The 24582-nt window shown below is 45.2% G+C and overlaps 2 protein-coding genes across 3 annotated transcripts in view; one reads left to right on the plus strand and one right to left on the minus strand.

Annotated features, from left to right (window-relative positions):
• The first annotated feature begins 417 nt into the window (after positions 1–417).
• Positions 418–2596, plus strand: TREX1 (three prime repair exonuclease 1). Its single transcript, XM_036739034.1, has 2 exons — positions 418–544; positions 1436–2596. Exon 2 carries the CDS (start codon positions 1440–1442, stop codon positions 2415–2417), a length of 978 nt encoding a protein of 325 aa, XP_036594929.1. The 5' UTR covers positions 418–544; positions 1436–1439; the 3' UTR covers positions 2418–2596.
• Positions 2597–3120: 524 nt separating this feature from the next.
• Positions 3121–24582, minus strand: part of SHISA5 (shisa family member 5) — a 41124-nt gene continuing 19662 nt past the window's right edge. Inside the window, exons 4-6 of one of the 2 annotated variants that reach the window (XM_036739066.1) lie at positions 7336–7451; positions 5289–5495; positions 3121–4793 (exon numbers count right to left, since the gene is read on the minus strand). In XM_036739066.1, the coding sequence (XP_036594961.1) occupies positions 4714–4793; positions 5289–5495; positions 7336–7451 (403 nt within the window). In that variant the 3' untranslated portion in view covers positions 3121–4713. The remainder of the gene's footprint in view (positions 4794–5288; positions 5496–7335; positions 7452–24582) is intronic. The other variant, XM_036739067.1, reaches the window with a different exon arrangement.

Consider the following 24582-nt stretch of genomic DNA (forward strand, 5'->3'; position numbering starts at 1 on the left):
GTAGGTCCCACCTTGATTTCCTGGAATCCCCAAGGGAGCCAGCACTAGACTGGATGCCAGTTCTCTGGGGCCCTGGGCAGATGCTGAGAACGCTGCCAGTCATCACGGTCAGGCACTGCACCAACCTTCTTTCACCAACAGAGCAACACTGCCAGAGACATTCCTGGGAGATGGGGCTCGAGGTGGAGTGGGGCAGGTCAGAGGGCCAAAAACGATCTTATTCTGCCAAGCTCTGGGCCCCTCGGCCTCCGGACAGGTCCTGCCATCCCAGAGCCCAGCCAGTAGGAGGAAGGCGGCTGTCGGGGAAGATCCGAGCCGCTCTCCCGGTGCCCTCCAATTGACAGGCTCTCACCCAGAATAGGAGGTGGGGCGGGGGAATGTGTCCGCGCCCCGCCCGGGGCGCTGGGAGGCGGGGCGGGGGCGGGGCTCGGCCCCAGCTGGAGGGTGCGCTTTCGTTTCCCCCAAGCCGAGCCTGGGGAACTAGGAAAACTCACCCGAAATCCAGTCTGTCCGTAGCGCCCAGCCCTCTCCTCCGATCCAGCCGGTGAGTAGAGTACGGACCCCGCAGGCACATACCGGGGAGGGGACCCCAGTGAGGCTCCGGGGGTTTGCAAACCTTGCCCATGTCGGCGTGGGGAGGAGGAGCCCGGGCGGTGCCGGAGCCAGTGCAGATGCTCCGCGACTTCACTGCAGTGCCCTGCCCACGGGGAGGGCACGAGGTGTCCCCAGGAGGCCTTTCCAGCCCTGGAGCCCCCGGGATCCTGGGCTCACCCGACTCCAGATCCCTGCCCCCCTACCCCCTACCCCCAGCTGGGCACCCGCCGCCTGGGAGCCGAAGCCACGCCCAGCAATCCGGGCCTCTGGCTGAGTCAGCCTCCTACCCCCGCCCTGGCTCAGGGGCCCCACTGCCTCCCTGGGCCCTCTGACTCACTGTCCTGGCCCATGTATGCTTCTTACTACCCTCCAGCTCCCAATCATCTGGAAGTCCCTCAGACGTAGACGCTTCGGCCCCCTCACCTACATTATGTCGTCTGCCCACCCCAACCCGGTCCATGAACTTCAGACCCCACTGTCTCTCCACCTGTACTCAGTGTGTCCCCCTCCTCAAACCCCTGAGCTTTTACACTGTTCTCTTTAACACACACACACACACACGTGCTAGATCCATGAATTTCAGACCCCGTTTGGCTCTCCACCTACACTTATTGTTATAGTAACAACCCCCAACCCCAGGTATATCTGCTTTAGATCCTCCACATTCACTGCGTTCCCCAAATTCGGGTATGTGTGCTTCAAACCGTGCAGCTCCTTGCCCCCTCCTCTCAGATCCATGAGGGGCATATGCCTCCATCCCTCCTCCCTGTGTCCCACCACCCCAGCTCCCCGAGCTTCAGGCCTCTTTATCCCCGTTTCCCTTCACTCGCTCTCTTCCCAGGTCCATGGGTTTGGAAGCTGCCTCCTCTAGGCCCATGGAGACACTTGTCTTCATGGACCTAGAAGCCACGGGATTGCCATTCTCTCAGCCAAAGGTCACAGAGCTGTGCCTGGTGGCCATCCACAGACATGCTTTGGAGGGGCTCCAACCTGCACCTCCAACAGAGGGCTCTTCCCAGGTGCCGCTGCCACCCAGGGTGGCCGACAAGCTCTGCCTGTGTGTGGCACCAGGAAAGGCTTGTAGCTCCGCAGCCAGCAATCTCACTGGCCTGAACACAGCCATGCTGACTGCCCACCGAAGGCGACGTTTCGACTCTGGTCTTGTTGACCTAATCCAGGCCTTCCTTCAGCGGCAGCCACCCCCTCTCTGTCTTGTGGCCCACAACGGAGACCGATTTGACTTCCCCTTGCTGCAAGCTGAGCTGAGCTGGGCAGGGGTAGGCCCAGATGCCCTAAGTGGTGTCTTCTGTGTGGACAGCATTGCAGCCCTGAGAGCCCTGGACCGCTCTGGCCCACCCCGTGAATCCAGCCAAAGGAAGAGCTACAGTTTGGGTAATGTCTACACCCGCCTGTATGGCCAGGCTCCACCAGACACCCACACAGCTGAGGGTGATGTCCTTGCTCTGGTCAGTATCTGCCAGGCCAGGCCCCAGTCACTGCTGCACTGGGTTGATGCTCATGCCAAACCCTTCAGCAGCATCAAACCCATGTATGAAGCGGGAGCTGTGACCAACCAGGGAGCTGCCATTGATACAGAGACAAAGACTGAACGCCAGAAGCTACGGGCAGCCACCAACCTGGCCACATCAGGGGATACCAGCCCAGCTGGAAGGAAGAGGAGACCTAGATCAGAGGCTCCCTCCCACTCCAGGAACATCCCTGCGACCTCACATTTGAACACGTCCCACCTGCTGGCAGTGTTGGGCCCCCTGGTCATCTTAACCATAGCAGTAGCTTTGTACTGGGTACCCTGGTCATTCTAACCATGTCATTCACATTGTCCTGGATACCCCTTGATCTCATCCAGACTTTGGATGGAGGGTCAGCTGGTGTTTTCAGGTCCAAAGGAGGGGCTGATGGATATATTGTAAAACCAACTTATAAATAAAAATTAGAACCCAACACGTGGCCTAGACCATAGGAACCTAACGGGCCTGATCCAGCAGCTCCTCTGGCCTCTATCTTTGTTGTAGTCCCACCTTCAAAAACCTATTGGGAGGGGAAGACCAAGTAGACACACCCTTCCAGGCAAGGCAGACTTGGAGAATTTTTTTAGTAAATCTAAAGAGGGAAGTGAGGAGACCTATCAGGCCAGGACCAAAGCCCTCCCACCACTTGTCACACACAGGGGCTCAACCCGGGAGATATAAGACAAAGTAGGGAGAAAACCTCCACACTATTTAGTCCCAGTCTGAGGGGAAGACATCTGGCCTCAGAGCCCCCATCTAAAGGCAGAGAATCTAGCTTTCAGAGATCTTTAGGGGGCAAATTACAGCCCCCCCCCCAGATCTAATCTGACCACAGTGATAAGTCACAGATTTCAGTCTGGAAATCTAGAATCATCCCTGTGGGAGGCCCCCCAATCTAAGCTGACCAATCTAATACCATTCCCACTAACTGGGACCCAGAAGCTCCTCTAAACCCTGACACCCCACCACCATCTTTGGAGTTACTGAAGAACAGTCATTTTTCAAATCCATAGGTTTATTACAAATAGGAACTTGGCCCAAACAGGTACAGGCTCCTTCACAGAACACACAAGAATCAACAGGTTACAAATGAGAGAATGAAAGTGGCCAAAGGATAAGACCAGAAAAGTCCTGTGCTCTGAAACCAAATACCCATTCCCCCTTCTAGACAAGACCCAGCCAAGCCACAATCAGACTTCAATGCTATTCCAGCTAAGCCCTTTCCATTTGGGTTTTGGGAGAGGAAGTATAGGATTAACTGAAGAGGAGAGGATCCAAGCTAGGTTATAGGATTTTGAAGCTGGATGGTACCCTTAAAAATCATCTCAACCCATTCCCCTCTAGAATAAAGAGGGAATTCAGTCTGCCCCCTCTCCTTTGAGGCATTGTCCCCTTCTCTACTTCTCCCCTATCCATCCTGCACCCCACCCACCCAGGGCAAGCCTGAGCATATGTTACTTGCAGCTTAAATGTCATCAAAATCTCTTGCCTCAGGAGACAAACACAGGTCACAACAGCTACCAGTGCTGGGATAAAGTTTTAAAAAAATTAAGAAAGAACAAGGGTTGACAAACCTGAGTCTGGATGTCCTTCCTGACATGGGAATGAATGGGAGAGAGCAGCTCAGCAAACAGAACTGAGACAAACCTAGCACTCATCTTTTCTCCCCTCTCTGACAGAGGAAGGGACAAGATTTATATCTATCTTCTTCAGCCAAGTGCTGGCCAAATGTGTTTAATGAAAAAACAATTCAAGCCTCTGATCCAAGAGGATCTTCCCCTGCTTCCCAGAACACACACAGACCCACACTCCTGGTTGGCTTCAAGTTCTTTTCAGCAGCCAGGAGGGTTAAGTCCTCACCTAATCCTCTTTCTAGGTGGAGACTGGATGGAGAGGGAGGCCTGAGGCCCCAGCAGGGCCCCTGAGATGGAATGAGCTGAGGCCTTCAAGAGCAGAGTTAATTATGTTGTAGCATCTAAAAATGTCTTCTGGCCAGTACAGAGCTGATGAGAATTTTAAAGAAATGCCCCAAAGCTGCCATGGTCACAGACCCAAAGGCCCTGACGACCACTTATTCAGATCAGTCTGATGTTGCTGCTCTCCTCCCTCTGCCCAGCAGGGCACTGTGGAGGACACCAGTTCTGTGAGGCCTTCAGCACCAGGATGGAGTAGCCTTTTCTGGTCTTCAGGCAAGGTCAGCAACTCATGACATGGTGAGAAGCCAGGTGCTGACAAGGGTATTTTCATCTATTCCTTTTAACATGTGTCTCACAATTGCCCTTCAAACACTGCCCTAACACTGCTTCCACAAGTCTCTTCTTTTTTTCCTGTGACTTGGCAAAAATAACACCAACTCATTTTCCAGAATGATCTGAGCAAAGTTTCAGGAAATGGTGTCTCACTGTCTCTCATCCCAGCCCATATACTGTGGGGAAACAGAATGTTACAAGTACAACATACAGCTTGCATTTACTTGGAAGAAGAGAAGACAACACAGATACACACATTCCCACACGCTCCAACACACACTGACAGGCAGGAAGAGGAGGAAAAGGGGGGGGGGGCTTCAGGGACAGAGCACAGAAGCCACTCAATAGGCAGTCTTTGGAGGCTCCACATACGCAGGGTTGTATGGAGGTTGGCTGACAGGGTATGGTGCTCCAGCACCTGCTGAGGAACAAACAAGACACCCTCCAGATTAGTCACAACCACATTCCCCCAGTTCAGATTCCCCCTCAGAGACAGGCTGAATTTTTTAAAAGATCAGAGATGTCTCTTAAGAAATATTGGTTGTTATTTCCCATTACCCATGTGCAATTAGCAAAGGGCTAATTAGTACAGCTGCCTCAAGGACCAGAGGGAGAATGACACCAATCGGGGTTTTGGGATGGAGGGGGTAGTCCCTAGGTAGTGTCCCCAAACAAAGCCCCTGAATTTCAGAGGGAACAATGTTTTTAAAAAAGAAAAAGGAAAAAAAAGGTTGGGGTGGGGGGGTGGGGAGATTGAGTGGGGTAGTGGAGAATGGTTCTTATAAATAAGATCCAGAGGTAAAAAAAAAAATGCCACTTGGAAAAGTCACTGTGGCTAGAAGAGTCTGGGCCCTGAGAGGCAGGTAGGGGGGAAATGTGAAAGGATAAGGTTCACCCTTATCCTGGCTGTACTTACCAGACTGAGTCTCATGGTAGGAAGGAGGTCCAGTTGGCTGGGCAGGGTAGGGTGGCGGATACTGGGTTGGATAAGGCGCAACTGGCATCCCTGGCTGGACAGGCATGGGTTGGTAGCCTTGGTACATGGCCCCAGGGTAACCAGATGGCACACCTTGTGCCTGTGGGTATGCAGAGTGAACCACAGTAGTCGAAGTGGTCACCACAGCTGCAAAGAGAACACAGAATTAAAGGTCTTGGACCAGCAAAAGCCTAAGTCTCCCAAGATCTTCCCTACCTGTCCTAAGGGTCTCCATGAAGGACCCCATTTTTTAGGGCAGGACATGAGCCTGACGCTTACATTTTCCCCCTACACACGCACACACACACACACGACAAAGTCACAAATATGCATACAAAACTGTTGTCCCTGGGATGAACAGAGAAATTATATGCAGAGACAACAAAGCCACATACAAACCTGGGCCTACAGAAAGCAGACATGCTCATGGGACATAGAGAACTGCTCCTGTCTTTCCAACTCTATCCTGCAGCTATTGGAAAAACTGAGTGATTCCTGAAAGTCAGGTTACAGGTCTGGGAAAATGTCCTCAAGCTTCCTAGTTATGTTCCACAACCAGGCACTCAAAAAGTTAATGGTGTTTGTCATAAGTTAAATCACATGTGGCACAGTAAAGAAAGCCCAGAACCACAAAGAAGGGGAGACAGAATAGGACACAGAAGGCCCTGAACAGAGGACACGGACAGGCACAGAACTGGGCAAGGAGTTAATGAGGAGCACAGAGTGTATCAGAGCTGGCCAGGGCTCAAGACACAGAAGTGGGCACAAGAAGGGGGACAGAGCAGGGTGAAGAGTCGAGCCAATGGATAGCCACAGAGATGGGCACGGCACAACAGAGAGGGACCTAAGACACAGAAGGGAATAGAGGGATGAGCAAGGAGATAAAAACAGAGAAGCACAGGGTGGGGCACAGAACAGGCGTCCACAGTGTATTAATCTAAGTCATCCAGGGGTAGGAGAAATCTGGGCAGCTAGATGGTGAAGTGGATAGAGGACTGGGTCTGGAGTCAGGAAGGACCTGAGTTCAAATGTGGCCTCAAACACTTACTAGCTGTGTGACCCTGGGCAAGTCACCTAACCCTGTTTGCTTCAGTTTCCTTATCTGTAAAATGAGAAGGAAATGACAAAGAGCTCCAGTATCTTTGCCAAGAAAACTCCAAATGCAGTCACAAAGAGTCGGACACCACATGGCCATAACAAGGTACCAATGGCCAACTTGTTCTCTTGTGTTTCTCTCTCTCTCTCTCTCTCTCTCTCTCTCTCTCTCTCTCTCTCTCGCGCGCGCGCGCGCGCACACACACACACACACATCCCTAGCGAAGCTTTTGGCTAATATTAAGCCAGAGGATGATAGGAAAGAAGAATGTTGAATGGAAATAGAGAAAGGAATGGATCCAGGAAAACAGATAATGAAACTAATCTGCGTATTCTTGGCCGACAACTACATCATAATGCTGTACACAGTCAGATATGGTTCCTTTATAAGGCTGTTATTACTTATTTTTTGTTATTATGTTAAACAGGAAAGGGTTCAGTTTGATTGGAGAAACATATTTCCACAAATAATTATAACGTAAAAACAAAACAAAGGCACACCAAAAAAAAAACTTAAGAGGAAGGGATGGGGAAATGGGATGGAGTTAGGAGTAGAGAGAACCGATGAAGTGGGGAACCGGTAGGCAGGTAAAAATGGTTAAAAGGTAGAAAGAGGTAAGAGAGAAATTCAAGCATGGGGGACATGAATGGAGTTGGAGGTAGGGAGAATGGCTGGGGTGGAAGAGACAAGGGTCTGGTAAAAAGTGTAGGGGACAAGAACACGAATGGGGAGACAGTGGATGATAGAGAGAGAGGTTGGACAAGGGATGGGAATCAGGACTGGGAAGGAAGACAGTGGAGGATGGGGAGGGAATGGAATTCCAAAAGAGTGAATCCATCTGGATATAAAGAAGGTGGAAGAAAAGGGAGGAGGGACTAAGGCTAAACTCACGTCTGGGCCTTCGGCACATCTTGTACAAACAGCAGCAGGAACACGTTAAACAGAGGATGATGGTGACCACAATGAGCACAAAGATGGTTGCTCCAATGCCCACGAATGTCCCGAAACTGAGGGGAAAAATCAAAAGGAAGACTAGCTCATGGACTTGATCTCTTAGGACTTCCAATTATCCCATGCGAAGTTCTCCCCCAGACACGTCCGCTCAATCTTAACATGACCCAATGATACCCAGTACAGAGAATATTTACAATATTGAGGCCCACAGGACTTATTAGGCAAGTATAACCACACTGCAATAACCCGCTGTACCTCTTCCCTCCATTCATTCCACCATCTCTGACCACAGAAAGCTCTATTTTCCAACAGCCCTTATACCAGGTACCACTAATCTAATATCCACCACAAATATGTACACAACTTAATTGCTCTGCCTTCTCCCATAGACTTTGAGTTCTCTGAAGGCAGAGCCTGGGTCTGATCCTCCCAATGAGGGAGAGGTGAAAGCTATATTTAGTCCAGAGAAGAGAGAGTTTTGAAAAGGGAGGGTTAAGTCCAGGATAAAATATTTAGCCCATGGAGTCTCATCAATGAAAGTTGGGGGTGGGCTTCCCCCAAAGAAAAGGGCTGAAGAAAACATTTTACCCAGCTGTCAAAGAATTTAAGAGTCTAATGGAGGAAAGAAAGAACACAAATAACAGATACAAGGAAGAATGTGATAAGGGCAAAGGGGGTATTCAGGTCAAAAGCTCTAAGAGATCTTTAGATTATTCATCTGGGAGCTGGGACTCATGAAGGCTTATTATAGGCTTCTGGAACCCCAGAGATCATTCCAGAGGCCTCTTCAGAGTGCCCCCCCCCCGAAAAAATTACGTGATATGTATATTTTACCTTTCAAAAGAATATGTGCTTGAGGGCAAGGGCTTTTTTTTTTTTGTTCTTTTCAACCCCAAGCAAATTCCTGGCACATGATAGGTGCAAATTGATGGACAGAATTGGTCCCAGCCCCTCCCAGCCTTCCTCAGAAGAGTAAACAGGTAGACAGTGATTTGCCCAAGGTTACCCAGACACTGACATGGACACGGACACACACGCAAGCACGCAGACACACACGGTTTCAGACTCCAAATCTAAGATATGCAGCACTCAGGAGTGAATGTGATTGGGCAATATTTAGCAAGAGACATAAAAATACAACAGAACATAGATAATGTTCATTTTGGCTTCCTGCAGGGATCCGTAGGTCTGCTTTAGTGGCCCATTTCTATATCAATTTGATACCGTGGTACTAGACCTTAGAGATGGCACCAGAGCTGAGCCTTGGAGAAAGGGAGGAGATTCCACAGGTGATGGGAGGAGGGAGCTGCAGCCATTGTAGGCAGTGGAATGAGTCAACACACCGAGATTTAAAAAAAAAAAAAAAGGAGGAAACAACTAGGTAGCACACTGGCTAGACCACTGGACCTAGAGTCAGGAAGTTGTTGAATTGTTTCAGTTGAGTCCAATTCTTTGCGACCCCATTTGGGGTTTTCTTGGCATAGGTAGTGCAGTGGTTTGCCATGTCCTTCTCCAACTTATTTTACAAGTGAGGAAACTGGGGCAAACAGGATTAAGTGACTTGCCCAGGTTCACACAGATAGTAAGTGTTTGAGGCTAGATTTGAACTGAGGTCTTCTTGACTCCAGGGCCAGTGCTCCATTCACTGGGCCACCTAGCTGCCTTTGAGTCAGAAGGAAGACCTGAGTTCAAGTCTGACCTCAGACACTAGCTGTGTAACCCTGGGCAATTCTCAATCTGCCTCAGTTTCTTCACATGTAAAATGGGCCTCAGAATAGCATCTACCTCACACCATTTTTTAAAATTTTAATTAAAAATTTTTTTAACATTCATTTTTGTAAAATTTTGAGTTCTAAATTGTTCTCCCTCCCTCCCCTCTTCTCAAGACTGCAAGCAATCTGATACAGATTATACATGTACAATCATGTTAAAGTTTCTGAGTATGTCAGGAAAATGATTTGGGCAAGTGACACACAGGGTGCATCATTTGGAAAGGAGGGAGAATGAAGTCAGGGAGACCATTTCTAGTACAATAGTCCAGGGGAGAGGTTATGAGGGTGGCAATGTAAGAAGAGAAGGGCTGTGTTTCCCGAGATAATGTGGAGATAGAACTCACTGGACTTGGGAACAGACTGAATCAGGAGGGACAGTGGTTAATAGAGACACGATTCCAAGAATAGGAAACTAAGCGACCACAAAGACGTTAGCACCATTAACACAGACAGAGAAGTCGCAGGAAGACGAGTTCACTTTGAGGAAAGCTGGATTTGGGGTTGCTGGTGGAGCTAGGACCAGGGACAAGAGCTAAGAAAAGAGGAGAGGAGAGGAGAAGATGTAATTCAATAGATTAGGGAATTATCTGCACAAAAGTGACTACCAAAGCCACAGGAGTGGATTTGATCAACAAGGGAGAAAAGTGGAGCCAGAGAGGATGTACTTGCTAAGGGCCTTGGAGAATGGTCTCCAAAGTGGAATATGCAAGGCAATCAATCCATCGGGTTATGGGATGAAAATATTAAAACTTGTTTACACTTACTTTCATTTAAAAAACAATAAAATTAAGGATTTAAACTTTACTAATATTGAATATATGAACTGATGCTGGCACCATCATTAGGCTCTCTCTCTAACAGCCAATTGCCACCTGCCACATACAATCTGCAGGGCATCCTAAGGAAAGAGTGAGTGTGTACACGGTGCAGAGGGGTTGACTGTGTGGTATGCTCATTCATTCCATTTGTTCATCTGATGGAAGATCATACCAATAACGTGGGCACAATCTGACAAAAGGGAACACCAGCCTCCCATCAGCCACAAGGATGATGATCTAATCATCTCCCACAAGGTCAGCCAAAAGAAATTTCTAAGTAGCAAGAAGCTTATTTGAAAGATGGATTTATATATACTTTCATCAATGGTGAACCTGCCAAGTATATGTTGTACTATGCGATACTGAATAATGATATCATGAAGCCACTGACCTAACAAGACATTTAAAGTCAGCTTTTATTGCAGAAAACAGTATCATATATGCACACTTAGAAAACCTGGAAACATAATTTTCTAATCTGTTTAAAAATCTTCAGAGTTTCAATAGGTTTTGAATCCATTTGTTAAAAATCTAAGAATGCAACAGCTTTTGATTAGTTTGCAAGAACTGATAGATACTTATGCCCACCACCTTTAAAATAGCTTTCTCCACATGTTTACTCTGTTTATATAACTTCTTTCCCCTCCTCCCACTTAATACATAACCTCTGGACATACGACTCCCTTAAACTCTTAAAACATACATCCTATTCTGTATACTCTTCCCAACCCTTTCCCGGCCCAACTGTTAGAAAAAGTCATCTCTACTTGTTTGCCTTCTTTTTCTCACCCCTCACTCATTACTCAAGCCTTTGCAATCTCGGCAACTATTAGACTGCTCTCTCCAAGGTTACCCATCATCTTTCAGTGGCCAAATATACAAACCAGTTTCAGTCCTTCTTATTCTTGACCACTCTGCAGCATCTGATACTGTGGACCATTTCCTCACTCCTAGAAATCCTCTCCTTTCTCTGGGTTCTCATGACATCGCTCTCTCCCAATTCTCTTCCTTCCTAGAAGGCCCCTCTGGAGAATAAGCATCCTTGTAAGAGGTGTAACTGTGAACCTTTCTCCTGTAGGTTCAACTACTGTAATAATAATGATAGCAGCTAACATTATGTAGCACAATAACATTTACATAGGCACTGTGCCAAATGATTTGCAGTTATTATCTCATCGGAACAACCCCTGGAGGTAGGTGCTTTATTATCCCTATTTTACAATTGAGGAAACTGAGGCAGACAGGTAAAACGATTTGCCCAGGGTCATCCAGCTAGAAAGCATCCAAAGCTGGGTTTGGATTTGAACTCTGGGCTTCCGAGTTCTAGGCCCAACACTGTATCCAAGCTCCAAGGATGTCTCTCGAACTCTAGTCCCACATCACCAACTACCTACCGTACAATTTCTACCCGGATACCCCATTGTCATCTCAAACGCAACATGTCCAAAGCAGAACTCATTCTCTCTGCCCCCAGTATCTCTGTTTCTATTATGGGTGTCACCATCCTCCCAGGCATCTAGGGGTGCAATTTCACAATCATCCTCCACCCTTAAGTCTCTCCTTCCCATATCTCATCAGTTGAAAAATCTTGTCAATTCTCCCTCCATGGCACCACCTGCATCTGTTCCCTTCTTCCTTACTGTAAAACCCTCACAGCTTCTTGCCTGAATTATTGCAACAGCCTCCTAATCGGTCTCCTTGCCTGCAGTCTTTCCCCTGTGCAATCATCCTTGGCAGAGTTTCCAAAATAATCTTTCTAATGAACAGGTCTGACCATATTCGGTCCCCTACTCTAAAACCTTCAGTGGCTCCCGCTTGTCTCTAGGATAAAATACAAACTCTTTTGGTCCTCCACAGTCTAGCTCTGGCCTGCCTCTGCAGGCTTATGGCACAGCAATCATTTCACCAGCTCCTTGAGGGCAGGGGCTATTTTGTCTTTCCTTGAATCCCCATGGCTTTGCACAGTACCTGGCAAAGAGTAAGTTCTTAAATTCTTGCTGACTTGACCTCATTCTCCTTTATGAGATCTTCCTGCCATGTGAACTCCCATCCGGATCTCCAGCTCAATCCCTGAGGCTGTGCTGATTGGTGAGAGCTTGCTAGCTCTGGCCAATCCTAGCCAGCCCACCAGACCTCCCTCCCACTTCACCATGGGAAATCCATGCACACAATCCACATTCCACCCCCACCCCAGAAACCCTACTTCACCAGACATACCCCATATCCCAATACAAGGATACTTCAGCTGCAGCCTAACTGTCCACCCAGCATCCTGCAGCTGCTACAGGCCTGTCCCAGACTCCAACTAGGAATGTTCCTGGTCCTCAAAGTGAGGGTCCATTTCATCAGCTTATTTCACAAGTCCTGCCCCATAGGAGCTTTTCCTATTTCCCACCTGGTGACCTACAGCGTAATAGGACTAGAGGTTATGGGGGTAGGTATGAGAAGATTTCTAGGGGTAAGATGGGATGCCTTCTGAGCAAATTCCTTTCCTTTTGAAATTTTTAAAAATAAAATGAAACAGAATTAGTTTAATTTTTAAAAATTAACCCAAACCTGCCCTTTTCTCTCTCCTACTTCTTCCCTCTCCCCACTGAAAAAGAAAGAAAAACATAAACCCTTGTAACAAATAAATACAGTCAACCAAAAGTAACTCCTACATTGGTCATGGTCTAATATCATATAATATAAAATAATATCATGTAATATACACACATGTGTATATATGTGTATATGGATATATGTATATCTACACACACACACACACACATCTGCCTTCATACTACTACCAATCTGTCAAGAGGTGAGTATCTCATTTCATTGTGGTTCCTCTGGAATCCTGGTTGATCATTTTGTAAATCAGAGTTTTTGAGATTTTCTGAAGTCAGGAAGACCTGAGTTCAAATCCAGTCTAAGCTACTTTGTGACCTGGGCAAGTCACTTAACCCATCTGCCCCAGTTTCCTCAACTATAAGATGGGGCTAGTAATATCACCTATCTCCCAGGGCTGTGAGTATTTATAAAGCGCTTAGCAGAGCACCCAGCATATGGTAAACACTTCTTTCTTTCCAGGGTAGAAATGTAAACTTCTTTATCTATATATCCCCAGGACCTAATACAGTGCCTGGCATATAATAGGTACTGAATAAATGCTGGTTGAATGGCCAATTCAGAAATGTTTTGCATGAATTCATGCAATGGGTATTGTATTTCTTGTCTTCTCAATGGATGGGGGAGGGGTGGAAAGGAGAAAATTCAGAAATAAAAATAAAATAGAACTCCCCAAAATAAATAAATAAATGCTTGTTGGTGGATTGTCCCTGAATAAGGTTGACTCTATACTAGAGAGATTATTTCCAAAGAATCGTAATTTTCTTAGTTTTGACTTTACCTTACTTCCCCATCCCAATCTCTACCCCATCAGTGCTTTCTCAGATTTGTGTTTACCAAGAATCATGAAGTCATCTGAGTTTTATTAACTGTGGGAAGCTCTCTCTTAGAGAGAACTCATAAACACGAAAAGAACAAAACAAAAATTCTGACTGCCCTGGGCTTTGCCATCATTAGGATTTGGAGTTTTGAGGACCTAGATTGAAATCCTAGCTCCACTCCCTTGGGCACACCCTCTCCCTGGGGTCTCAGCTGTTTCATCTGTAAAATGAAGGGAGAGTGGACTACCAAGATGACATTCCATGTCTCTGTTTCCTCAGCTTTAAAATGAGGGGGTTTGATGAGAACATCTCTAAATCTATGATCCTCTTATGTTGGATTTTTCCATCTCTTGATACTATGAAGCCAGAATTCCTTAGTTCCTTTTGAATTTAGAATTCCTCTAAGGTTTCTGCCATTTCTGCACTGCTCTTTTGTAAAAGAATAAATGTTACAGATAGCTTTGGTTTTTTACATTACTTACATTTCCCCTTCCCCAGTAATGGAAATGAGAACCCAAGCCACTGTGGGTCTCCTTGGTTTGCACCCTGTGTCAGGTGCAGGAAGGCCAACAGGAACTATGCACTGCTTTAAAAAGGCATGTGAACAGGCAGAACTTGGCGGGTGGGGGGGAGGGAGAGGAAATCAACCTGCCGACGATCAGGTGGGAGGTGGGGCTATCTGATGCAAGCGTCTTTTATAGGTTTTGCTATTATAAAATCTGGGTTAAAGAAAAACAAACTCAGAACGTTGGCTTTGTCTTTAGGTTTGGGGAGTACTGAGAGGGATAATTTGCTGTCAGTCCCTTCTGGGATCAATTTTTATTGACATTTCTGCAACTGGTTTGTTGCTTAGTGGTAAGATCAATCACTGGCATTGGAATTAGAGTTCCTGGGTTCAAATCCTGCCTCTCTTACTATCAGCAAAGCCTTGGACAAGTCACTTAACCCTCAGTTTGCTCATCTTTAAAATGAGGGGGTTACACCAGGAGGCCTTTAAAGTCCCTTTCTGCTTTAAATCTATGATCCAATAATCCCCTGTAGCAAAGAATAAAAAAAGGAAAAGCTCAATAAAACTAATCAATATGTCAAAATCCTGATATCCAATGGAGGGCTCCACAGCCCTAGTCTCCCACCCACCTCTGCAAAGAAGCAGGGCAGTGGAGGGGAGCGGGGAGTAAGGGGGAGGGTGGTTCCTTCTCATACCTCTTCTTTGGGGCCAAGCCCTCTGTCAGGCATTCCTGCTGCTAGTGGTCTCATCTAAGCTCACCTCTCTTTCTCCATATCATGAAACATATAGTCTTCCTCCACAATCTTAACAGTGAAAAGACCTACGTTTGAGACCCAGCCATGGGCCTCCAGTATCTGTTTCCACAAGCCCATGGGAACACAGGGTCCCAAGACTGAACTTGCCTACCTTGGCTCATCCAGATTCTGTTCCAGTTGGTTATTTAAGAAAAATGCCTTTTATACTCAGTGCAAACCTCAAACCTCAGCTTCAGGAAAAGCAGGTCTGAGCTTGAAGCTTCAAACCAGCCCTGCCTCTGAGAAGCTGGGCTCCACTTGCTTCAAACTCTTTTCAGCCCTGTAGGAGGGCTCACACTTTCCCTGGGATTAGAATGACCAAGGCTGGAGAGTCAGGGAAGGCCTTTTCCCTCTACCCTTTCCCCAAGCTGCTTTGAACCAAACAGCTGGCTCTCATCACTTCAGGCTGGATGGCTACCACAGCTCATTCTAGGATAAGACAAAATCCAGCCTCTAAGCCCAGCCTCCAACATCTTCATACCCACAGGTCCTGAGGGACCTGACCTCTTAGAGCAGAGACAAACCTGCCCATGGCTTCCCACACTGTGATCCTCCCAGGCCCTGAGGAATCTCCTCAGTGGCTTTGCAGCTGTAAACATCTCCAATCCCTCTCTGGGCCCTCTGGATTAATCACTAAAGCACTAGTTGCCACTGGCCCCCCTCCTACCACATCCTTTCTCACTTCCTCTCAGCACAGCAAAACCCAGCAGTGACTACCTGCTTATGACAAGAGAGATCAACCCTAATAAAGGCAAGTCTGGGATATGTTACTGGGGCAGTATGCTTTCTCCTCCTGCTACCTTTCCTTAAGGATCAGGGTCCAGTCAGGAAATCACTGAAAAAAGTTTGGCCCAGGACCTGTCACTGGGGCACTATCTCACTGAACAGATGCCTCCTGACTGGGTTCTGTTCCCCGACAAAAAGTTAGTAAGAGAACACTTTCAGAAACCCCCCCCCCCCCGCCCCAACTCTCCTCTTCACACCTTTAGTTTCCCTGTCTTTAGCTGCACAACTGTAAAAAATGAAGTATTAGACTAGGTGGCCTCAAAGATAACTTCCAGATAGATGAATGTTCCTATGATCCTGACAAAGTTCCAGGCTTTCCCTAGCTGCCCCAATTCAACCAAATCCAACCATTTTTTACCACACTGATAGAGTAAGGTCCTAGACCTCCTCTGAGTGACCTACAAGATTCCCTTAGCAGAACTTCCTCCCTCCCCTTTCTTTCCAAACCCAAAGACCAGCCTCAATCTGGCCTAGTCCATACAATGCACATGGAACAAACACCTTTGGTAGAGGCCCTGGTTACTCTTACTATCTCAGGATAAAAGATTCCTCTAGTCACCTCACAATACGTTCCTGTTTCCTTACAGAAGGAGCTGATCTATTTCTTTTCAAAATTTACATTTTTAATGAAAAAAATCTATTTTCTCTCTCCCATCTCCTCTTGAATAAAAGGAGGGAGGGAGAAAGTGTTAAGGAGAGAGTGGTCTATTTAAAATAGAAAGCTTCAAACTAAAGGATTTCTGACCCTGAACAGAAGAATCAAAATCCAAGGGGATTAGGTAGATAGTTAGAGGGTTATTCTCCACCTTGTAAGGTTTCTCTCCCTGCCATTATCCCTAAGACCCTCTCCCCCTGCCCCTCCCCCCAGCTCCCTATCCCTGGGTGTGTCAGTAGAAAGGACAGTGCCACAGAGGTAGCAGAGCATCTATCCTGCATCCTTTCTCCCCAGGAGGTAGGTACTGGATAAAAGCAGTTACTTTTAAAGGGAAGCAGCCCTAATTCACCAATGTCTCTCCACTTATTTATAAGGAAAGCAACATTTGCCCAGGCCATTGCCACCATAACAACACTCTGATTCAAAGGGATGGTCCTTTAAATGAAGCATGGAGAAATTAACCCTTGGGGGTTGCTCTTCAGCTGGCAAATTTTAAGCTGAGCATTCCAGCCAAGGGTGTGGGGAGATTTTGTTTGCTTAACTATTCCTGGATGTCTCAGTATGGGAAACTTAGCTAAAAGACACCCTGAGGGGCACTTTAAGCTACATTCTATACGCACAGGGTGAGACATACAAAAAAGCATATACAGACGCTGAGACATACATGGACAGCCAGAGGTAAGGCACACCAAGACACACCACTGGAGATATATGTTGACACGCACACAAGATAGAACACAGATACATATGCTCCCCAAACTTACCCCATTTTTGTCACCACTACTACATGCTGAAGCACTTTCTACAATCTTCCCCTGATGAGCCGGCACTGTCTCTCTTCTCCCCTTTCAGGGAAAACGAAAGTAAACACGTGTGCCTGCAATTCCTAAAACTGCCTCAATTCAGCCCTCTGATGGAAGTCAGAGGAAAAGACCAAGAGCAAGTCTCAGCTCTAGACACACCTGGGCATGCTCAAAGAGCCTCAAACCGGCACATGCGTCTTCCCTCCTTCCCCTTGGGAGGAAGGACAGGAATAATGCATTCATTAAGTCCCCTTTCAAGGAAAAGCCATCCTTTCTAATTTTGGCTGGGTTTTAACTACCCCCAAAGCACTATCTCAATCTTTCTTTGTAAGACTCTGCTCCCTGGCTCCTTGCAGTTAAGTGGATCCCTGTCTCCACCTAGCCTAGCCCTTTTTTGGCCCAGGGGCCACAGCCTAGAGCCCTAGGTTAGTCCAAAGCCCAGGGTCTAGACAGATCCCCAATCCTAGGCTCAGAACCAAGCCTAGATAGAGTTCAGCCCAAATCCCAGAACCCAAACTAATGCCTCTAAGCCTAGAACCCAGACAAGGTATCAAAATTCAGCCCAAGACCCAGATCCAAGCTAAGAACTTCAGCCTAGATAAGAAAGGCCTAGCCCTGGACAGCACTATATCCCAAGACAAAGCCCAAGGCCCAGAATCCAGCCCAACCAGAGAATTCTTTACATAGGCAGATCTTATCTCCCTAATTTGTGAGAGAGCCTTGCTCCAAATACTTGTCTATCTCCTTTGAGAAGGTAAACTCAACTGTAGATCTTAGTGCCCCAATATTCGGGACTGGGTGGGACTTTAGAGATTATATAAGTCTACTGCCTAATTTTACAGCTAAGAAAACTGAAGCCCAGAGAGAAGGACTAATAATAAGATAATATTATTAATAATGATATATCATATCATTACATATAACAATACAAACTATGTAAAGACTACATATTTAAAAAATAATAAAAGCAACTGGTACTTATGACCAAATCCACCTAACCAACAAGCTTTCCACTTCCTATCTTCCTGTCTATTAGATCCTGGCTTTTAATTGGCAGCAGTGATGAAAACACCATTGGTATCCCTAAAGTCTTCAGTTTCTTGCCCAGGACTTCATAATCTTTAGCAATGATTTCTAAATTGGTTCTGACCAATAACACTTGTGTCCACCTGAATCACCAGAAGTGAGTAGCCATCATCTGGTCTGACAAATCTTGGGAAGTTTTCTATCTCATCCTGGATACAGGTCCCATGAAGAGTGCATGGCTCTCAGTTCTTAATCCATTTGACAAAAAACTGCCTCAATATCCCCCAGGAGGAAGTCTTCAACCACCCCTACTTCTTCTGACTGATCTCTCAACTGATCAATTAATCAATTGATAAACATTTATTAAGCACCTACTATGTGCCAGGCACTATAGATATAAAAGATGAAAAAACTGATCAATTAATCAATCGATAAACATTTATTAAGCACCTACTATGTGCCAGGCACTGTAGATATAAAAATGAAAAAACTGATCAATTAATCAATCGATATACATTTATTAAGCACCTAGTGTGGGCCAGGCACTGTAGATACAAAAAGAGGCAAAAGACAATCCCTGCCCTCCAGAAGCTCACAAACTACTGGGGGAAACAACATAAAAATAAAAATATACAAAGTAAACTATACACAGGATAAATGGGAAATTACTGACATAGAGGAGGCACTCAAATTAAGAGGGGTTTGGAAAGACTTTCTGTACAAGGTGGTATTTTCATTGGGACTTAAAGGAAGTCGGAGAGATCAGTAGTCAGAGCAAAGGAGGGAGAGCATTCCAGGAATGGGCAACAGGCAGAAAAAATCAAATTCTAGACCTGAAAGATGGAGTGTCTTGTTTGTGGAACAACCAGGAGGTCAGCATCCCTGGATCAAAGAGTACATATTGGGAAGTAAGGTGTAAGAAGACTAGAAAGGTATGAAGGGGCTAGGTTATGAAAGGTTTTGAATGCCGAACAGAGCATTTTACATTTGTTCCTGGAGAAAATAGGAAGCCACTAGTTTACTAAGTGACACAATTAGACTTTTGTTTTAGGAAAATCACTTTAGTAGCTGAATGGAGGATGGATTGGAGTCGGGAGAGACTTGAGACAGGCAGACCCACCAGCGGGTTATTGTACTAATCAAGGTGAGAGGTGACGATGGCCTGTACCAGAGTGCTGGCAGTGTCAGAGGAGAGAAAGGGGTGTATTCAAGAGATGTGCCAAGGTGAAATCAACAGGCCTTGGCAATAGATTGGATATGGGGGTAGGAGGGAGTGAGAGGTAATGACAATCTGGGATGACTCCCAGTTTGCAAGCCTGAGGGATAGCAGTATAGCAGTGCCTCTTACAGTAATAGCTTTGCATGAAATGATGAAGAGCTAAGTAAGCTCTTGGTAAGAACCAAGAAAACACTGTATACAGTAACAGCAATATTGTTTTAAGAACAATTTTGAGTGACTAAGTCATTTTGACTATTATAAATACACAAATTTTAAAAAGGACTATCTGCATCCAGAGAAAGAACTGATAAATAGAAGACTACATAGAATAATTTTATGTACATATATACATATATGTGTATATATACACATATATACATTAAGCACCTACTATGTGCCAGGCACTATAGATATAAAAGATGAAAAAACTGATCACACACATATATGTGTATATATACACATATATACATATATGTGTATATATACACATATATGTGTGTGTATACACACATACCTATTTGTGTCCAATGGTAGCCATCTCTAAGGGGGGAAGAGGAAAAAAAAAGAAATTTATATGATAGTCTAGATGAATTATACCTCAGTGTGCTAAAAACCATTATAGTGACCTTTGAGGGGTCATAGAGAATTTAGATGGCACCAGAAGACCAGAGATGAGAAAAATATCCTAATTTTCTAAAAGGTCGATTTTAGAAACTATAGAGATCTTAACATAAATCTCCAGCAAACTACTAAATGGACTATTAAATGTATGATTTGTGAGCCTTTAGAATGAGAAGCAGTGATTACCAGTAGCCAGCATTGGTTCACAAAAATGTTATGCCAGGCATAACATAATTTACCTTTCTTTTGACAGATTAATTTCACTAGACTAGTAAACTAGGTGAATGCAGTGAGTTAGGATTTCAGGAAGGCATCCGATCAAGTTTCTCCTACTAATAAACAATATGGAAAACTATATATGGGACAAGACTACAATTATGTGGATTAAGAACTGGTAGGACAGCCAAAGCCAGAGAATGTTGGATAAAGGATGGAAGCCATCCTGGAAGCAGGTTTCTACAAACTGCAAAGGTGGAATGTACAGGGCTTAGCACTAGCCAGACTACAAGGGTGCAGGAGACAGGTGGTATCAAGGTGGGAAGGAAGAAGGGTCAGATAATAGTTCTTATTCTGTCACTGGCACAATTATGTATTGTTGCTGGTTTTTTAGTTTGTTTTGCATTTTTCATCACTCCCACTACCTCCCTTCCTATACTGCTATAAATGAGTAGGTTTTAGTCCCCACCTCTCTACTAAACCTCTAAAGTCATCAATTATTTCTTAAATGTCAAATCCAATGGCTATTCCCTCAGTCTTTATCTTTCTTGATCTTTCTACAGTAGTTGAAACTGTTTACACTTCTTAATACTCTCTCCTCCTTTAGCTTTTGTGGCACTAGCCTATTCTGATTCTCCTCTGATATTTGAGATAAATCTCTCAGGCTCCTTTCACTGGTATATCACCCTCTCCCCTCACCCAAAAGCAAGAAGCCTTTCTCAATGCCAGTGCCTTCCCTCTGAGATTATCCCCAATGTATCCTATATATATCTTGCTGCTACAAAGTTGTTACATGTTATCTCCCCCATTAAAATGGGAGTTCCTTGAGAGCAGGGATTGTTTTGGGATTTTTTTTTTTTGCTTTTCTTTGTATCTCCAGTGCTTGGCACAGTACCTGGCACATAGTAGGCACTTAAGAAATGCCTTTTGCTTTTCTTTGTATCTATCAAAGACATTTAGCGCCATGTCTGACCACAGCAGGTACTTAATAAATGTTTATTGACTATTTTATGCTCTCTGTGTAAAAGCTAAACTGTACTACAAGCTGTTCCCTGATCTCATCCTGCACTCTCTGGCCTCCATGCCTTCACCCAGGTCATCTCTAAGCCTGAAATGTCCTCCTTCATCATCATGCTGAAATTCCCTTCTTCCTCCAAGCTCTGTTCAGGTGCTACTCCATAAAGCCTTCCTTTATCTACCTCCTCTCCCCACCCCAGGTAAAACTGATTGCCCCACCCCCCAATTCTCTGACAGCACTTTGTCTACATCTGTCCTCTGCACTGGTCACATTCTACCTGGTATCATACCTACATATCTATATGTCAGTCCATTCCCAATTCTCATTAGATTGCAAACTCATGTCAAAGCCTCCACAAAAAGCCACAGTTGCAAACACCAAGCAGAGGCTGAGGGCACAGGCAGGGCACAGAGCATGAAGTTCTGGGATGAACTCATCGAGAGCACAGGGTGGCTTGACTCAGGGACTTCAGGCCTGCTCCACTTGTATCTCACTCTGAGGTGCATTACAGAGAACAAAGTACAATGACTCTGGGAGGGGTGTCCATGCAAAACAAACAGCTGGGAACTGGAGACTTTTAAAATCAACACACCAGAACACCTCCCAGTCAGAAACTCAGACCCAAGCATGGTGACAGCACCAACTGGCATGCCCTACCACTAATTGGTGATCAGTCAACCAAGCATTAATAGAACCCGCACTATGTACCTGGCACTGTGCTAACCACTGGGGATAGAAAAGACAAAAGACTGTCTCTGTCTCTGCTCTCAAGGCGAGCTTAACTGAAGTGGGGGGAAGTCAAGGGGCAACAGGCAGGCAGGAAGGGCCCTGGGATCATGGAAAGACACTCTCAGCAATATAATAGCACTTTTCACACAATAACAGACCTGAAATAAGGGAACAATTCTAATATAATGCTACTACCATGCGTGCTCAGAGAAACCAACCTTCATGACTCAAAAAACAGGATGTACAGACCACCAAGCCCACAAGGTTTCAGCTACGGGGAAAGAAAACCCAATGCCTTCTTCAATGACATCTTTAGCCCTTTAGCTCAGTAATTCTGCACCCCTGGCTCCTGATGTACAAACCCTAGTCACTATCCCCAACTCCTACGTTCCTCAACCCTAACCCCTCAACACCCCATTCTAGATACTGCTCCCTGGCCACCCCATTCAGTATTGACTATACTTTCTCTCTTACCTCTCAGAGTCACCAGTCCTGGTGGGAGAATAAGACTACTCCTTGCTCCCCTTTGCTACTTCCAGACTGTCTTTTCACCACCATCACAAAATAACCTCTCCTCCAAGTTTCACACGATCCAAATTTGTCGCCTAAGCCAGATCCATCTATTCCTGACTTGAACATTCTCCTTCATTAATGAATTTGGCACCTGGTTCACGGTCTTTTTCTCCATCCCAATTCCTGCCATCATACTAGGCGATAAACATATTTATCCTCCCTAAAATATACTAATTTCTCAGTCCCTCAGTCTATGCCAGGGGTCAACAAACTATGGCACCCAAGCCAAATCCAGGCTGCAGTCCCTATGAGCTAAGAATGATTTTTACATTTTGAAATAACATTTTATAAATTTAAAAATGTAAAAACTATTCTTAGCTGACCAGTTGTACCAAAACAAGTGAGGAGCCAGATTCACTAACCACCGATCTACATTATAGCTCCTCAACCCTAAACAGAGATCTTACCAATGCCCACAAATATTCCAGTTCATGAAAATCATGAACTCTGAAATTCCTTCATCCTCAACCATAACCCCACCCTCCATTATCTCTACTCCTCAGTTCTTTCCCGAATCATCTCCCTTGTACTAGATATACTCTTTTCCCTTCCCTACCCTGACCCCTTGGTGAACCTGTTCAACTTAATACTAGCCTCTACTCTTGAATCTATTGGACCCCTTTGTCCCATCCCCCATCACCCCTTGCCAAACCTTAACTCTGAATTACTTCCACTTCCTTCACTTCCATTCATGTGCTGTTGAACGGAGATGGAGAAAATCATGAAAATGTGTTGAGTGGATCCATCACAAATTTATGCCCTTCTTTTTAACTCTAGAATTCAATGTATTACCTGGCACATAGTAAGCACTTAATAAATACTTGTTAACTAACACGATTCTCTCAGGGAATACTCTCTCAACACAAAAACATGCACATGCAGACATATACATAGACATACACTTCAAACAACACAGGCGTACATAAACTCAGAGAACATGAGCCAGTTTTATAACAAATGTCTATTACATGGACAATGCACATTCTGCAACTGTACCCCAAACATGGAAGGAAAAAAGAGGAAGACCTCTAGAATTTGAGGATGGTATCTATAGGGCATTTAAGTAATGCACAAGAATCACACAGGATGACGAAAGCCTGGATAAGTTATCAACTGGACCACTGTAAAAAGGACTCAGTTCAATGAGGTCCCAGATGCAGCTAAACACTACATGACCTCTGCAAGAGAATGCTAAAAGTATTATCTTTTGAGGAAAATGAATGAAACACAGGAAGTTATTAGAAAACTGTACCAACAAATATATAAGGCTAAATTAGATAAAATCACCTACCAAACAACAGGAAATAAATTGTATTTTTACAAATATTTTATGTCCTCTTGCCACTGTGTATGTTATCACCTTAATAAACCACTTGATAAAAGGGAAAAGGGGATGGGAGGGGAGTGGGATGATAGAGGGGAGAGCTGACTGGGGAACAGGGCAACCAGGATATATGCCATCTTGGAGTGGGGGGAAGGGTAGAAATGGGGAGAAAATTTGTAATTCAAACTCTTGTGAAAATCAATGCTGAAAACTAAATATGTTAAATAAATAAATTTAAATTAAAGGGAAAAAAAATTTAAAAAAAGAATGCCAAAAAAAAATAAAAAAATAAACCACTTGATAGCAAAACAAACGAGCAAACCAAAAAAAAAAAACCCCTAACAAAACAATACAGGTATAGTCACAGAGAGAATCCCTTCCCAGGTACATGAACACACAGGTGCACACAGACTCACAAATACATAGAAACTAATGCCTAGACATGGACATGGACATCCACATAAGTCCACACTGTGATGCTTAAAGAAAAACAAACTCATGTAGATGAATACCTAAACACCAATGTTGACCTCCAGTTAAAAACCAACTTGCACATGAAGATTCCATAAAGAGTTAGTGAGCCCCTCAGGCCTCACCTTCCCAAGCCCATAGCGCCATCCCATATAGTTCATATACGGCACCTCACCCTGATCCATTCCCATTAATTATGTCCTATCTCCTACCAAGCTGGAGATGAAATCAGGGAGCTCACTGCATCACAAATTAAAAAGATAGGAAGGGAAGTCAGGACAGCCTTTGGGTTCATTACTAGAGACAAAGGATTCAAAAGCGCAAACGTGCAGAGGTCCCAAGAACAGGCAGGTGGTACAGGGTGAAATAAGAGATGCTACCTATCCCATGGTTCCCTTAGAGATAGCCAGCTATCACACC

Source organism: Trichosurus vulpecula, chromosome 9, assembly GCF_011100635.1.
Source record: "Trichosurus vulpecula isolate mTriVul1 chromosome 9, mTriVul1.pri, whole genome shotgun sequence".
In the NCBI taxonomy this organism is placed as follows: domain Eukaryota; kingdom Metazoa; phylum Chordata; class Mammalia; order Diprotodontia; family Phalangeridae; genus Trichosurus; species Trichosurus vulpecula.

Coding starts and splice junctions, on each gene's coding strand:
- TREX1 (XM_036739034.1), top strand. CDS start 1,440: ATGGGTTTGGAAGCTGCCTCCTCTAGGCCCATGGAGACACTTGTCTTC.